This window comes from Diceros bicornis, chromosome 14, assembly GCF_020826845.1.
Source record: "Diceros bicornis minor isolate mBicDic1 chromosome 14, mDicBic1.mat.cur, whole genome shotgun sequence".
Lineage (NCBI taxonomy): Eukaryota > Metazoa > Chordata > Mammalia > Perissodactyla > Rhinocerotidae > Diceros > Diceros bicornis.
The window spans coordinates 53730135-53747862 of NC_080753.1; the positions used below are offsets into that span (position 1 = coordinate 53730135).

A 17728-nucleotide genomic window follows, 5' to 3' on the forward strand; every position below is an offset into this window, starting at 1 on the left:
TTCACCCTGGTATGGGGGGTGGATACAGAGGAGTCATCATTTCGAGTTTCACTTGCATATAAACCTCTTAGTAGTGTTTAGGAATGCATGAATGACCTACCCGTTTTAGTACACCTTAACTTAGTAACTGATCTGTGCGATGACCAAGAGGATGGAGGAAAATTCCGTCAGGCAAAGAGACTCCGTCAGAGGGGTGACAATTTAAAGATTCATGGAATCTAGAGGTTCATTCTAATCTCAGGAATTAACAGATTATAGCAACAGGGCATTTGGGACTTCCATCTAAGAAACAGTCAGAAAACATGAACTGGAGACGTCCACCATGAGAACTATTTAAGATTTTAAGACTTTTGGCAACTTTCCTATGTTTGTTATTCTCTTTCACTCCCCAAAGCAATTAGCATTAAAAGTCTCAGATCTGTGGACTAGAGCTCAGACACAAGAAGCCGATTGCCTCCTATTTCATGGTTAGTCTGGGGATCAGCAAAAGGGGGAGGGGACCAAGAAATAGAGGAAGGGATGATTCTGAGGAGAGCGAGCAGGTTGAGTTTTTGAGGATGTTGAGGAAGAAGGAAATGAAAGCCCTGGAGTAGGCCTGGAATGACCAGGGCATATAATTAGCAAAATCAGAACAAAACAAATGAAAAGAATCTGCATAACACTTCCATCATCTCATCTCAAACCCAAGACGGTGAAATCGGAACTCTTCGTGTTTCTTTCCCTATACATTTCCTTCTGCACGCTCTTACTTATTTAAAAAATATGCATATAATGTGCCCCATAAACTCTCCACAATATTAAGTCATATTCTTACCCCTATTTTATCGATGGGGAAACTGAGGTACAGAGTTAAATAAATCGAGCAAGGTCACTTAACTACCAAGTACCAGAGCTGGGACTTGAACCCCGTCTGTCTGTCTCCAGAGTCTACACTCTTCACCCCTCAGCTATGCTGACTCTTTCCAAATTCCTTGGCTGTCCACCAGGCAATGAGCTGTATAGTTATCTTTGTCATTACAATGATGCTTCATTTCCACTCTCCTGTGTTTTCCTGCCATGTCCAAGAATCATTTATTCAAGATATTTCCTTCATGAAATAACCTATTCTTAGCCATCAATGACCACAGATAACTTGTTTTCTGCTGTGTGTTGATTTTTACTGGAGCAGTGAAAATGAGGACGAATAATCAGAAATGGATTCCAGAATGAATTCTAGTCAATGCTAGAACGAAAGCATTCAATTAAAGAAAAGGTGGAGTTCTAAGTTCAGACATTTATAGATCAAATAAAAGGAGTGGTTTTTTACTTAAAAACAAAAAAAAACCCTGAGACATAAGAAAACACACAGGATCTACAAGCCATTCTCAATCATACTGAAGAATTATTAAACACAAGAGCAATTCTAAGGCTTGATTTTTTTTCCTTTGGTTCAGACAGCCTATGATAATTAAAATTCTACTAATTAACATACAGATTTGAAGTCAACAAACACCCAATGAGAAACAAAGGAAAAAATCCTCTTACCTGCAGACGTGTGTTTGAACTTTTCACTTTTCTTCTTCCTCCATTTCCAAGGCTTGAAAATCCTTCCCAGGTTAGCAAACTTACTTCTCCTCCGGATGGGTGGGGTGTGGGTACCTGGGACGAGGGAGTCAGAACGCATCGCCGCCAGCCTCTCCACTTCCTCAGCTTGTTTTTCCCGAGAAAGAGATGGAAATAGAGAGAAAAAAAAAAAAGTGTTAAAATGGGAGCCTCACAGATGGCCAACGTTTTCCATGGTTACAGATAACATAAACCACATGACCGAAGTTCCGTATCTCTTTTTGCCTTTTGGAATGGAAGTCATACCAACGTGTTCTAAAGGCTGGGGACAGTCAGCCAAAACCCTAGGGATTTGGAACACCCCAACCAAACTTGTCCAACCTTAACTTGGACTTGAGAGGGAGGACAAGGTGGGGGAGGAGGAGGAACAGAGCCCCCCTGACACATTGGAGACTCCCCCATAAGGCAGGGAGAGGGCCTCAGAAGAGTCAAATGACTGTCAGTGTAACTATTGGTCCAGCACTTTCTCAAATAAGACTTGGCAGACGCAATCACTATAACACCGTCTGCTGAGAAACGAGGAAGGAGAAAACATTTATCAACTGTCTATTCCAACGCCAATGTCTCCACCACACACAACTCTCCTTCCTACTACCCTGCTTATGCAGACCCACCAAAGCACTGGAATCTGCTGAGTGGCTCCACCTTAGGGTTACTGACCAATTTTAGAATCATTCGTCCTTCATAAGATTTCACAATTGCCTTAATTCCTGTAGGTCTTTTTGTTCCTGGTGTTTTGCTTTAATAATAAAAAAAAAATTCTTAGAAATTGAGAGCCAAAAGGAACTTTAGGAACCACCTACACTAATCCCAATAACTTTACATTTGAGGACATGGAGACCTTCACACTCATAATTGTTGGCAGATCCTTCCTTAAAGGCCACAATCACCCTGACCTCTTTTATCACTTGGAATAAAACAAACTCTTTTCCAATGTACGTGAGCATTTACATACCCCAGTGAGGTAACTACACCCTGACTTGAATTTTCAAGACAGGAATAATCAAAGAAAATAACCTCCTTGGCAACATCAAGGGGGTGGGAGGGACTCGTCTTTCCAGAAAGTCAAATTACATCTAGAGCTGTGGCCAATCCAAACCCACTTCATTGGGCCTCTAACACCATCCTTCAGAAAAACCTCCTGGACTTTGCAACACAGGCTGTCCTCAGAAGCTCAGTCTTGCAACCTGGTAGTCTGCCTGCTGTCATCTGAAATGGTTTTAACTCAGGAGATTCATTCATTCAACAAGTATATATGAAACCTCAACTGTGTGCAGGCAGTGGGCTGTGGTGACCGATGATGACAGGTTGGTAAAGGCTTCTGGGCAAGACTGAAAAGAAATAAAGGAATTTGAGAGGTGTCTGGGAAGCAAAGTCAATAGGACTTAGTGACTAATTGGGTGACCTGAGGGAGAGGAGGCAGATCATTCCTGATGCCCATATTCACATCAGTGGAGTGGCACCCTCCATTCATGGAAACAGGGAACACGGGGGGAGGGACAGCTTTGGGGGTGAGGGCAGCAATGATCTACACATGTTGCATGGTGATGGTGCTTACAACTTTGACTACATGGTTCAACGCACTGGTATCTCCTCTCCTCAATCATTGTATTTAGTGACTGCTTAATACTGTGCCAGACCCTGATCATTTGTGGGACGGATGCACAGAAGAATTGCACGTGGTTGAGCATAGAGTCTAGAGGAGGACAGAGAGGCATCAGTGTGTAAAACTGGGCCGCAATAGGGGCAGCTGTGTAAAAATCAATGGAGGCAAAGAGGAGAGCGCGGCTAATTCTGCTCTACCGTGTTGGAGAAGACCCCAGGGGACGTAATGTTTGGCTAGATTTTGAAAGAGAAGGAACTGTTCTCCCCACATGAGGAAGAGGGAGAAGTGGATCCATGGACGAAGAAACAGACTCAAAAGGAACAGAGAGGGCTGAAAGAACATGGCATGTCTAGGAACTGCAAGAAACCCAGTGAACCAGGAGCATCAGTTACACAAAGTGAGACAGAGAGCTAGTGGTGAGAGGTGGGGGTTGGACGAGTCTGCAGCCAGATCATGCAAGCTTCCGGAAGGTTTTGTTAGGTGTCTGGGTTTTATCCTTGAGCAGAAGGATGAGAATTTAAAAATGGGAATTGACATTATTACATTGAACAAAGACGTACTGAGTGCTCACTATGTTTCAGACACGTAGGCTATATCAGTAAACAAAACAGATAAAAATAACAATTTGTGGTGCTTACACTGGGAGGTAGGGTGGGGAGCAGACAACACATATGAAAACTAAGTGAACTGTAGCGTGTGTTAGAAGATACATGCTTTGGGGAAAAAAGAAAAGAAAAAGCAGAGCATAGTAAAGGAGATTAAGAGTGCCTAGGTGGGGGAGACGTTCAATTTTAATTAGCCCGATTGAGAAGGTACACAATCAGGACACAATTGGATGTGTTTCTAGGAATATTATTGTAACAGCAACGGGAACCTGACCTGGAGTTTGAAGAAACAACCGGCAGAGAGAGAAATAGGGAGGCCCCTGCAACAGTCGTGAGCGGCAGTGACTAGAATCCAAGGAGGGCAATGACGGAAGGGACACAAAGAAAAGATGAGATTCAGCTAGGTGGTAGAATCAACAGATCTTGGCAACTTTCTGGATTAACAGGAGGAGGACAAGGAAGCAAGAATGGTTGAAGCTTTTGCTTTTTTTTCATGACCATGTAGATAGTGAAGACTTCACATTTTTTAAATAACTTTGATTATAAAAGGAGGAAGCAGAATAGGATAGCCGCTCAATGACCAGGGCTATGGAGCCAGATAAGGGGTTTTTTGCAAAGTCTCTTTAGGGGTTGGGATTTTATCTCTTACGTTAACAGAGAACTGCTGAAGGGAAATTTGCTGGGATGGGGATGGGAGACTTGATCTGGTCAGTAGGCTGAGCTGCAACAGCCAGTGAAGAATAAGAAATTGAAGCTGTAGGAAAGAGGTTGAAAAATTTATAAAGCAGGGTTTTATAGGGAGGAGAAGAGGAGGTGGGATCAAAAGTACATATAGAGGTGTTAGTCATTGGAAGACTTTATTCTGAGTTATTGCAAGTTTGTACTGAGGTCTCTGATCACAAATGTCAAAGATCAGATGTGGGCCTCAGGGAGATTAAATCTAACAGTAGTGGATAAAATGGATTATTGGAGGCTGAAGAGAAGAAGATAAAGATAGAAAAGACTTTAAGTAAGTTTGGGTTGCAGAGTGGCTGAGAAGAGAAGTTAAAAAAAACAGCTACAAGGAGGAATGCGAAGGAAGCCCATGGAGCAAGTAAACAGCCTCTGGAACAACACTGAATTCTAGAACAACACTGAATTTGGAAATTATTCTCTTTAAAAGGTATCAGTGGCTTGTGTCAGTGCTTCTTCCACAGCGCTCATTAGCTAGGTAGAGCTCCACAGCTAGTGACAACTGGAAACAGTACCAAGAGGGCTTTGAGTCTAGGATGGCAACAAAGTCAAAACGGTCTTGTCATCTGATTCCCAAGATCACGTTCTCTGTCACATCCATCACCTTTTCCCCATTTCTTATCTTAGTTTATAATCTTGTTGCTTGTCCAGATTTTGCAAGTCTCCAAACCTACATTCCCAACCCGTCTCTGGCCTTCAAACCTATATTTTAGACTGTTGCTAGAAGCCTGCTTTTCTCAGAAACTTTCAATGGCTTCCCACAACTGACAGTAGAAGGTTCTAATCGCTTGCCTTGGCCTTTAGGAACCTCACTCGAGTGACCTACCCGGAGCCGTCTCCTGCTCCCTCTCTAAATACACACAGGGGCTGAAATGAAACACTCCCTGTAGCAGCATCTCATCCCGGGATCTATGGATCCCCACGGGCTTCAGGGGCGCCATCAAATCACGGGAATTATGTGCAACATTTCATGTATATTTGGGTATCTGCATTTGGTTGGAAGAGTTTCCATCTTTCTTTTGATTCTCCAAGCAGTCTAAGACACAAAGGTAAAATTTAAAAAGTATCCAGGTTGAGGCTTCTCTGAGTTCAGCTTACTTAAAACATCTTCTGCTCAAGATTAAAGGGAAAAACTATAAACTAAATCCTAAAAAAAAAAATCAAGATACAAGTTATTCAGAATTGATCCTCAGTTTGCACTCAGTAATGATTTGTTGAACAAGTAAACGAATAAGGGCATTTGATTCGCTCATTCACACACATCTTGAGAGGTATGAAAATCTGTATCATATTCGTCTTAAGAAAAATGCACCACTAGGATCAAAAAGCTGTTTCATAATCACATCTTTAAGAAATGAATAAAAATTATTCTGCAATTACCACGTTAAAATAATTATAAGAAATTAGGAGTGCCTTTAAAAAACCTAGAGTGGCAAGGAGCTGACAGAGCATTAAAAAGGCATAATTATAACTCCATCCTTAAATGAATCCTTAATAAGTATATTATTAAATTCAAGATGTTTAGCCCTTAAGTGCAGCAGATTATTCAGCAGACGGGACTGCTTTACGTTTAAATGATTTATATTATAATCAAGCACACTACTTTTTTTTTCCAATTCATCTGATGATGGGGACTAGCTCTCAACCTGACTGCTTTGTCACCAGATAATGAAATCGGAAGGCTTAAGAGTTAGGAAGCAGGCCAACTGTGAATACAGTTTGAAGAGGAAGGGAAAACAAAAGAAAACAAAGCAGGGCTCAGAATAAAGTGGTCTCCGATAGACCAACCACAGGGACATGAGAGAACTGGAGGGAGGCAAGTGGGAGAGGAAAGGGCATACGGGCCAGGCGTGTTTATAAAAACAGCCTTCTTTTGACACAGATAATGAAAAGGCTGCTTTGCCCAAGCCCGCTACTCTCAAAGGTGGCTCCTTGTGCTGCTGAGAGAGGAGACAGCTGTCTGGAGAAAATGCTCCCTTAGACATGAATCAGCTCAAATGTCAACTGCCAGCACTGAGAATGCTGAATCAAAAGGTAGGAAGCTAGGCAGCCGAGCTGATTCAGAGAACTGAAGGAAGGGAGGCCTGGACTAGAGGATCTCTGGGGTCTTTCCAGCGCCACCATCCAAGAAAATACTCTCTGAGCGACTAGACAATCTGAGCTCCCTTTCATGATATGACTGGGATTTCCTTTACCCGTATGGAGAGAAATGGTTGGGAGATGATTTTTCTTTTTCTTTAGAAAAGCAGGAGAGAAAATTCTTGACTTATGCATGATTTTAATTACTGAGAACTCAAGTAGCTGTGTCTGCTTGTGCTCTGAAGCCCACCCGCTGTGGTCGCCCGGGGGTGCTCCTGGTGTTCTCTCAGAGCATGCAATGATGGTGGTGGGCAAGGGCCACTTCACCCGGCACCCTCACCATTATATTTCTCATGGTGGCTTAGTTTTCAAAAGGTTTATCCAAAGAAAGCACCAACTCTGGCGTCCTGTTGGCCTAGAAAGTGTTAGTCGTGCAGCGTCCCCTTGAGAAGTTTGGAAAGAAGGAAGCCACGGTGTCTGCACTGGCTGATGTCTAGTCAACAATAGAGGCAGAAGGGCCAGGACATCTGGGGCCCCAACTGTAGATCTCTCCATGTGCCAAGTGCTCTTAGGATTTCCGGAGGGCCTAAGATTCTCACAGATTGGATACTTGCTTTTCAACCCAAAGAGAACTCAAAAATAGAATGCTTTGTAGCAGGATCTAATACTCACTTTTCTTTCTAATTTTATCAGAAGGGGTTATGTTTTCACCGTATTTCACCATCCTAGGAATGGGAGCCAAAGATGGAGGCGGAGGTGAGATCAGCTGTCAGTTAACCACGCTGAGCTGCCCACGGCCTAAACCTGTGACTTTTCTGACACAAGCAGGGTTACCTTTTCTTACAGCTGCAAAATGATGTCACACAGGTATCCAGCCATATAGAAAATTCTCAGTGACTGGGGCTTCCCTTTTCAAAACTGCAATTTGTTTTACAAAGATACCTTATTGCAGGGAAACGGAGGATTGATATGAATTATCAGGCATGAGCAGGCAGTACTTTCCCTTTTTCACTCCAGAAGAAGTCACATCACACTCTCTTATAGAGGCCAGATCTCTTCGAAGAGTTCTGTCCAATTTAGGACTGATCTGTATTAACTACGAGGTGCGTTTAAAAAAACAAAAAAAGGAGTGACACACTTTTATTCTAAAAATCAGGAGCCCCTGCCTTGTCCCATGAGTTGAGGAAGGGGATGAAGATGGCAATGGGGGGTAGGTGGGAGGAGGACTGGGCATTAGAGGAGGAAGGTCATGGGGGCAAATGGAGGCTCTTTTGCCCAGAGAAGTTTGCCTGGTTAGGGAACAGTATAGTCCTATAAGGAGCCGTGAGATAAATCGACACTGCCACATTGCCCATGGAGGTATTACAGAGTTTGGCGCAAACACAGACATGATGGCTGAAAACACACCAGTGTTAACACTGCTGAGTACATGACCTGTGGTGTTCTCATCTACCCTCCCACTCTGTCCTTTCCTTGACCTTCACTGTCCTTCCCCAGTCTTCCACACTCTGTGCACCACCCTCCTCCTCCTCATCCCTTATCATCGAGTCAAAAATGGATCCAATCTGTATATCAGAACTAAGGTATGAACACTGACATGGCCTAACATAAAGTTAATGAGAATATAGCTGCATTTAACAAAGGGTTTATCTGTCTTAATCCAAAGGTTGGTTAACTTGAGGACTGAGGCCCCACTGAGAAGGGGGAGAGAGCTCTGGTGTCTCTCAGTTTTCTGGACACATAGGGGGCTGCCTTCTGTACCTGGAACCACCAGAGGAAATCCCAGTTACATGCCATACAAAACCACACTCACACTCCAGACACAACCATCACGACATTTGAGTCTTGGCCACTGTACCTCTGGAGGGACACATAAACGTTAGTGTTGAGAGAGTTGCTAATCAACTCTTGATATTCTTCACCAATTGGTATTCTTCACCAATAATGGGTGTGCCTGTACAATAGTGTGGTTGGGAGATGGTGGGAAAAGACAGTGAGGCTGCATATACCCGGGCTAATACTTCTCCGCATATTTGCTCAGGCACTTGGCCAACTTCCTCCTTTCTTTCTGGATCCAGAGATATCCCCCCAGTAGGACGCAGTTCCTCCCACTGCCAGGAGCAGGTCCCAAAGGATGCATTACAACCCTTTGGCGCTATGAACAGGCAAAGACCATCCATTACTGACATCTTGACAAAAGGACACAAGGACTCTGTGCCATCATGCGATGGAGGGAGGAAAGAAGAGGAATTCATGGATCCCATGGGACCAGAGATGGCCCAAGTCATGTTTCTGTTAATCTCCTCTTGAAGCAGTAATTGAAATCCAAGAGGAACATGAGAATGCCCCTAAATCCTGTGCCTTAAGATGTACTGATTTTGAAAGACAGCAAAGGGAGTAGCTCTCCTGGCTCTGGAATTATAGGCCATTGTATCAGAAAGAGGCTCTATGGCTAAGGGGTCTACAGAACTCTGCAGACTGTTAACAGGGTTTCCAGCTTCCTCATAATGGGGAGAGAGATTCTAAACACAACAGAGCTTCTTTGGGCTTTGACGTTGACGATGATGATGGCGATAATGATAATAATAAAAGTATTAATGGCAGCTACCATTTTTTAGTCACTAAGCCAATGCCAAGCACTGATCAAAGCACTTAAAATGCATTACCTTATGTAATTCTCACATTAGTCTTTTTTTTTTTTAAACTTTATTTATTTATCCCCCCAAAGCCCCAGTAGATAGTTGTATGTCATAGTTGCACATCCTTCTAGTTGCTGTATGTGGGACTCGGCCTCAGCATGGCTGGAGAAGCGGTGCGTTGGTGTGCACCCGGGATCCAAACCTGGGCCGCCAGCATCAAAGCGCGCGCACTTAACCGCTAAGCCACAGGGCCGGCCCCTCACATTAGTCTCATGAGGAAGTATTATTATTCCCATCTTACATTTCGGGAAATTGAGGAGGAACTAATAAATAGGAAGACATGATTCGCAGAAGAAGAGAAACACAAACTTTTAATTAAGACTTGTTTATTTTCAAGAACACCTGCCTACTCTAGGAAAGCCTGGCTTTTAGAATCCCCCTATCACTGACTAAAGTAATAGGAGGGCTTCAGGGATGAGGGAGGAAATGAGCTTCTTTTTGAAAAGGCTACAAAACAAACATCAATATAAATTGATCCTACTCCAGCAAGAGAAAAGGGGTGTTATCTGCCTTATCCTAAGATGTCATAAAACATACACATACCTGAATGTAGGTGCCCTGGAGGATACCCCCCAGGTCAGTAGGACATGAGGAACCATAGGACATTCTCTACTACGCACCTACACCGCAGGTGACAATTAGGAACTCAGCAGGTGCCAGCTTGGCCTGCAATAGGCTCAGATTTCCTTCACTTAGAAGATGCCATACATTGTGTATGGTAGAAAGAATGTTCGTTTTGAAACCAGAAGGATGTGCGATCAGATCCAGACTATACCACTTAATAGCTTTTGGTGGACTTGAGTTCTTTTTGGCCTCCCAGGGAGTAGCCTGGGCATCCTGATCTTCCTCTGGAGAATCATCCCTCCTCTGCTTCTAGTCCAGACAGTTCAGGAAAGCGTGATGTCACTTCTGACTCCAGAGGAGGGCACATGACCCAGTGCTGGCCAATCAGAAAACGGCATTCTCCACCTCCACCCCTAGTAACTTTTTCAGGGATGAGCAGTTGAGCCTCCCCGGGAAACGAGACTCAATGCTGGATTTTGTTGGGGCTAATGATAGACATGCTCCTTCAACTGGGATTATACATTAAATAGGCTCTAAGCCTAGTCAAAGCAGAGGCCATAAATTTAAAAACCTGCACTCAGACTTGAAGGATTTCTAGGTCGCAACGGTAATTCACATGCTTTGAGAGGAAACAATCCTATTCTGTCAAATACTTCATATTTTCTAAGTACTGTGCTGAGAGGATATTTATATTCCATGGCCACAGGCAGTCAATGAATAAAGAGGATTGCTAATAGACAAGACAGGTGAGGAACAAGTCTTATTGAAATTTAAATTTACGTAGGTGTGTGCAGTTATATTTACTGAGATATTAGATGTTATCAACAAAGTTCTTCCTGAGATATTCAAGTTAAAATTCCTGTTTCTTCTCCCAGGAATCTAACCTTCAACCACTAAAGTACATAATGACTATAAAAACTTATAACACACTCTATTGTGTGTTTAATCTATAGAATATATTTGTGTTGGGAACGGAGCTTGTTTATTTAGATTGTAAATGAACTCCCAAGTCTCGTGTTAATCCAGAGCAACACCCTTTATTTAATGTAGGTTCTTTGTTCATCTTAAAACCTCAGACCCTAAGGTGTGATCCTCTTGAAGTAAATAAATAGTACCCTTCATGGATTCAAATCAAACCTCAACAAAACTTGGTTTACCCTGCGGGGGTCAGCAAACTCTTTTGTGAAGCCAAATTGTAACTACTTGAGGCTTTATATATATATAATACTCTAGGGCCATACAGCTCTGTTGTGAACACTCAACTCCGCTATTGCAGCATGACAGCAGCCAAAGATAAAGGTACACAAATGGGCATGGCTACGTTCCAATAAAATTTGATTTAGAAAAGCAGGCAGCCAGCCATTGGGACCATAGTTTGCCAGCTCTTGTCCTATAGCACAGAGCTGCTGGTAATCTTTCTGCTACCTTGAGGGGAGAACTTGCCCAAGAATTGAGCCCATAAAGAAGAAGAAAAGAGCTGAGGGAAGACTGGCTCAGGTGAGACTGAGACCTCATTACATCGTTTGGGCCCCTGGATCCAGCCCTGCCTGAAGCATTCTAACTCTGGACATTTTCCTTATATGAACCAATAAGTTCTGTTTTTCACTTAAGCCAGGATGGGTTGGGTTCTCTTTCACTTGCAACCAAAAGGGTTCTAACAAATTAACTGTGTGATCTTAGGAAAGTTCCATCAGCTTGCTCTCCTATAAAACAGGGATAATACTGACTTGCAAGGATTAACAGGTATGTACTTACAAGCACCCCTTTGGGGGCGTGGAATGAGGGCTCAATAAAAGTTAACTAAGGGGCCGGGCCAGGATAGTGGTGAAGTTCATGGCTTCCGCTTCAGTGGCCTGAGGTTCGCTGGTTCAGATCCTGGGCACGGACCTACTCACTGCTCATCAAGCCATGCTGAGGCGGCATCCCACATAGAAGAACTAGAAGGACCTACAACTAGGATACACAACTAGGCACTGGGGTTTTGGGGAGAAAAAAAAATAGAGAAAGATTGGCAACAGATGTCAAGCTCAGGGCCAATCTTCCTCCAAAAAAAAAACAAAGTTAACTAAAAATGAAAAGTCTCCCCTGGTACAAGGCAGACCATCTGGCCAATAAGGGTTCCCCTGGGGGTAAAGTTTCTTACCACTTCACCATTAGGATGTCCCTTAAGGGACTACATGAATTTTAAAGTTTTGGAGGCTCTGAACTGTGCCAAGACGCTCCGGGCTGGTGGATCTCAAACTTCAGCGTACATAAGAAGCAACTGAAGTATCTGTTAAACATTTTGATCCCTGGTCTCCATCTTAGAGCTGCTGAACTAGAATGTGAATGCATAACAAGCAGCCAGGTAATTTTGATGCAAGCATTCTGAGAATCACACTTTGAGAAACATACTACAGCATTCCTACAGAAGCCTAGAATCCTACTTCCTTCTCCCCAATTAAACCTATAGCCTTCAGAAGGAAGATCCCTAGTACAGAAAATTATCATTTTCATGGGTGTCAGCCAGCCCCAAAACCCTCAAATCATTGGGAATTCTTTAAAGATGCCTAATGTTCATGTAGTGCTTTATTCTTTACAAGTGCTTTTACATCTGCTATCTCATTAGATCTTCAGAACATCCCCATTATGTAGGTAGGTTATCAAATTTCCTAACTTTGTGTCCCTACAATTATGATTAACGTACTATCTTCTCAAACAATTGCATCACAATTTAGCCTTTTTAAGGCTCTGAGAAGGTCTGCAATAAACCTTTTTAACTTTGTTTAACTTGTTTCCCAAACTTAATTTTATCACAAATATGGTTGGTTGGTGTTTCCCTGTGGGACATCATTAAGGTCTCATTGTGGACTAGTGTTCCATGGAACACAATTTGTGAAATGCTGAGGTAGTGTCTTTTTTGTCTCCTTCTGTGGCTGCAGGAAATTAGACATGGGGTCAAGTGATTTGCCCAGAATGTGCTAACTCACACAGGGAGTTAAAGTGGCTCAGGGCTCCTGAGTTCAGAAATCAGTCAATCACCACTCACACCTCATATATCCTGGGTGGCTTGAGAATGCTCACAACCAGGCAGTGTAGGTTTTTGATTCAACTCTTTTCAAACAGTCTGTTCCTCCATAATACCGTCAAGGTTAATACACTTCTCGGCATTTTCCCCGCCTCGAGCTCATTCCAAAATCTCATAATAATAGCCACTCAGTTGCCTACTGAACATAGGACGATAGAGAACCTTATGAAACCTCACGTTCCACTAAGAACCACTTCTTGAGTCTACTTCCTTTTAAGCTCAGATTTCTCATTTTCTTTCTCTGATGACGTTGCATAGTTTCACTACTTACCTCTCATTAATTCACAGACCAATCTTCAGTACCATTTGTCATTTGTGTGGTGACTGTGAAATCTAAATAGTACCCCTGGAAAAAACACGTTCGCAAGAATGTTGGTTTTTGCTAAAACATCCTGTTTTCTTTCCCTTTTGCATGTGAGTGTATAATTACCAACAATAGCTCTAACTTGGGCCTGCCTTGACCATTACTCAGAAAGTAAGGAACTCTGCTTGCACATTTTTTGAGACTTTCACAAGGAATTCTTAATTTCTCTTGTCTCAGAACACAGAAACTGAGCTCCATTAGTCTTTTTTCAAAGGTAAATGTCCCGTTCTTTTTGTCTTGTCAATAATTCCTTTGGGGACCTTTTATTATTCTCCTCCATGAAAGATGTTCAATTTCTAAAGCTGTCTCAGCAAAGAAAGTCATTGGTTAATTTTTCCCCATAAGAAGTTCTGAATTTACTTTGAATTTGAGTTTATTTTTAAATTCTTATTTCTTTTTTCTAATGACTGAATATATTGACCTCAGAGCCTAGAATTTGGACTCTGAAAACCAAAGTTTAAGTGCCAATCATCAATTAGCTCTGTGACAATGGGCAAGTTAATTAACTTCTCAGAACTGCATTTCCTTAACTGCAAAACGGGGATAATACCCGCCTCTCTGACTGCACAATCATTACGTTAACACATATAATGAGTTTAATATACTAGACTCTTAACTGGCACTTATTGTGTGCTCATTAAATATTTCTTGACTCCAAATCTAGAGTGTTGGTTGATTTTGTCTGTTATTCTTTGAATTCACTCTTGGTTCCACTTGAATCGCATCTGAAGGTGTGGAAGGGTGGAGGGTTGGTTGCTGTGTCTTAGTTGGAGGGCGTCAGAAATTAGCACAGTTAATGATTATCAAACAGGCTCACACGCTCCAGAGCATCAATGAAACTAACTGAACAGCACCAATCCCAACTGGGAAACCCCCCCAAGTTGCTGAAGTTGAATTGTTAGTTAGAATTTTGGCTTACAATACGTCAATCATTTTTTCCCACTTTACTTGTAATACAGCATTTTAATTTATAAAGCATCATTTCAGTTTTTCTTTGACGTAACATAATAAAACTGGTCATAACTAAATTAGCTCTAATTGGGCTAGTCCCTTTTCCCTTTCCAAAGTTTCCAGATATTAAATGATAAGCCCTCAGGTCTAGGAAAGGAAAAACGGGATGTCACAAGGAACGGGCTGAGTTCAGGCCTCTGTCCTCATATCTGCCCCTTCAGACAGTTTCCGGACGTACCAAGAACCATGAGCACGAGGTTATAATGCATTAATGCAAACATTTGTCAGACATTTATTGTACAACTCGAGTTGTAGAGGATTTGAGGAAAAAGAAGATGAAGTTCCTACTCTAAAATCCTAAAATGGAAAGTACTACGCAAAGGCAAACACTATTCTATTTTTAGAGGAATTTGAAATTGATATGGACATAGAAAGCACATGCATAATGAAAGATAAGAGAAATTCTTTGCTCTGTGTGACAGAATAATTTTAAAGGTCATTGTTTAATGCAAAAGCATCATCCTTCTGGAGCCAAACTCAACACTTAAAAAGAATAGCAGGGTCAGCCCAGTGGCATGGTGGTGAAGTTCGTGTGTTCCACTTCGGTGGCCCAGGATTTACGGGTTCAGATCCTGGGTGCAGACCTACGCACTGCTCATCAAGCCATGCTGTGGTGGCATCCCATATAAAGTAGAGGAAGACTGGCACAGATGTTAGCTCAGGGCTAATCTTCCTCAGCAAAAAGAGGATGATTGGCGACAGATGTGAGGTCAGGGCCGATCTTCCTCACCAAAAAGAAAAAAAAAGAATACCAATATTCACAGATAATTCCTGACTACTCTAGATTTATTTTAACAGGAAAAAGAACTTCATTTGCTTTTAACCATGCTTGAGAATCTCCAGGCACAGTAAGCAGCTATGGTATGTAAAATGCCCTGCTATCTTTGCATTTAATTTCCTAATGATCACAGCAACTAGTTTCCAAATGATAGATCCATTCCCTTAAATGCAGTCACCACGAGGGACTTTGGTCTAGAATTCTCGTTATGTTACCAATAAGTAAGAATGATGAGATCAGGTGGGTTAATGAGGAGATAATTCTCCTGCTTGATCCACCACAAGAATTCCGTGGACAGTGCCTGGGTTCAGCAGACACCAGACAATATTGATGGGACATGTTACTGCAGAGCTAATCAAATATCAACCTTGGCTATTCTGAAATTGATTCTGAAAGCAAAGGAAGACTTCATCATTGAAATGCAAGATTTGTAGAAAAATATTCTCTCTCCCCAATTCACAGTTCCTGCTTTTGAACCCACAAATTTAGTAGAAAATCTTAACTTTTTTCAAGATTTTCTCATTCAAAATATAAATGCCTACTGTGTGCAAGAGAAGTCAATGGTCATTCCCACAGCAACTATTTGAAAAGCGTTTCACCATTTATCAAGCACTTGCCTAGTTATGATATCATTTGATCCCCACAACAAACCAGCAAGAGAGGTAAAGTGAATATTTTAATCTCTATTTTACAAAAGAGCAAATTGACAGTGGCAGAGATGGCTAGTTGCCGGCCAATATCCATTCTTCCCTGCCTCTTTAGTGAAAGCTTCTTGGTTTTCTGCCCAGCTAAAAGATTGTTTCCTAGCCTCCTCTGAGGATAGGTGTGGCCATATTATCAAGCTTTGACCATTGAGCTGTAAGCTGAAGTTTCATGAGCTACTTCTGGGAAGACTGCTTAAAGGGAAAGGATGTACCATTTGTTTGGTCTGCTTTTCCATCATTCACATTTTAAGCAGAGATGTGATCGCTGGAACTTGGCAGCCACTATGAGGACAAGGGACACCTCAGAGTAATGAAGGAGCAGTAAGCAAGGTGGCACCTTGGTCCTTAACTTTGTGGAGCCATCATACACAGCAGCTTTGAACTGGCTGCCTCTGCATTTTTCTGAGAGAGCAATAAATCCCTATCTTGTTTAAGTTATTACTATTTTGAGTTTGTTTTATGCAGTTGAACCTAATCCTAATGCAAAGAAGCAACTTGCTTAAGTTTATACAAACAACAGTTTGTAAGGCACAGAACATCAAGTGTTAACATACATATCCATATTCCAAGCACTCTCAGGCAGAATCCCAGAACCTTTTATAATCCGTTTCTTAGCTTGTAAAGGAGCCAAATACCTTTTATGTTTTCATTTTAACACTTGAACATTCATTTTTTTAAAAGCCAATCCATAGAAGACTATCTTCCTCCCTTCCTCCTTTCCTCTCTCCTCTATAGTACTTTCGTGTCTCTTGGGCTTTGTTTAAATCATGGAATTTCCCAAGGCTCAGCTCTCCCTAGACAATTTCATTTACTCACATGGCTTTAATTAGCATTGATAAGCTGAATATTTCTAAATTTATACTTCCAGCCTAGAAGGCTCTTCTACCTGACACAACATTTACTAGCTGTTTAATTCTGACCAAGTTACTTAAGTTCTCTGGGTCTCCGTTACCACATCTATAAAATGGGGATAATAAAGTACCTATCTCACTGGTTATTGTGAAAATTCGATTATTTCATACAAATAAAACATGGTGAATGATGTGTGAACCATTTCTACTATTATTACCACTCTTCATCTCCAAAAAATATTTCACAGGCACCTCAAATTCACTTTATTTAAAGTGAATTATTTTTACCCTTAATCTGAGCATTCTTCAGTAATGGCAATGCCAGTTATCTAATTGCTCAGAAAGAAATCCCTGACACCACCTTTTCCCTCACCTCCCCCAGATCTAATTCATCACCAAGACTGGTGAAAACTAACTCTTAAATATTCCGCAGCTCTCTCCACGGCTCTCCTCAGGTAGACCAGTCACCAATTTCTGTGTTCTTAGTCTTGCTACTCACCTCCAAGTTCTTCACACAGTGGCCTGGGAATCTCTCAAAAACACAAATTAAAGCATGCCACGGGGCCCTCTAAATCCCCCAGGAGTCATCCTGCTCTGAGGACAAGGACCCAGAGTCTTCACATCATCTCAGAGGGACATGATCTGGCCCCCACTCACTGGCTCCAACCCTGCTCATCTTTCTTTCCTCAATCACAACAAGAAACACATCATTTCTGTCTCAAGGCCTTTCTACCTGCCGTTCCCTCTGCCTGGATGATTAATTATTTGTGTCACTTCTGAACGCCACGTTCCTTCCTGTTGTGTCCCTTTCTGCCTGTCTTCCTTCCTAACAGAACCCAGACCATGCTCAGCTATCTACCCCTTCTCCATAGGACCATGAGCTCCCAGAGGGTGACCTCATACCCAGCACTAGTGGGTGGATCTCTGGTCAGTGACGGATGAAAGGCTGGGTAGGCCGCCCAGATCTGGCCATTGAGATCTGCATGGGACACCTGTACATGACCGGGCTTCTAAGAATGGCCTCCTTGCTCTTAGAGATGGACAAGAGACAGTCTCATTTCTGCCT

At 42.2% G+C, this 17728-nt stretch overlaps 1 protein-coding gene across 5 annotated transcripts in view; it reads right to left on the reverse strand.

Moving 5' to 3' along the window:
- Positions 1 to 17728, reverse strand: part of PHACTR1 (phosphatase and actin regulator 1) — a 520877-nt gene that overhangs the window by 195059 nt on the left and 308090 nt on the right. For all 5 annotated transcript variants that reach the window (XM_058555251.1, XM_058555252.1, XM_058555250.1 and 2 more), the window contains one exon: positions 1525 to 1689. In XM_058555251.1, coding sequence (XP_058411234.1) covers positions 1525 to 1689 — 165 coding nt within the window. The remainder of the gene's footprint in view (positions 1 to 1524; positions 1690 to 17728) is intronic.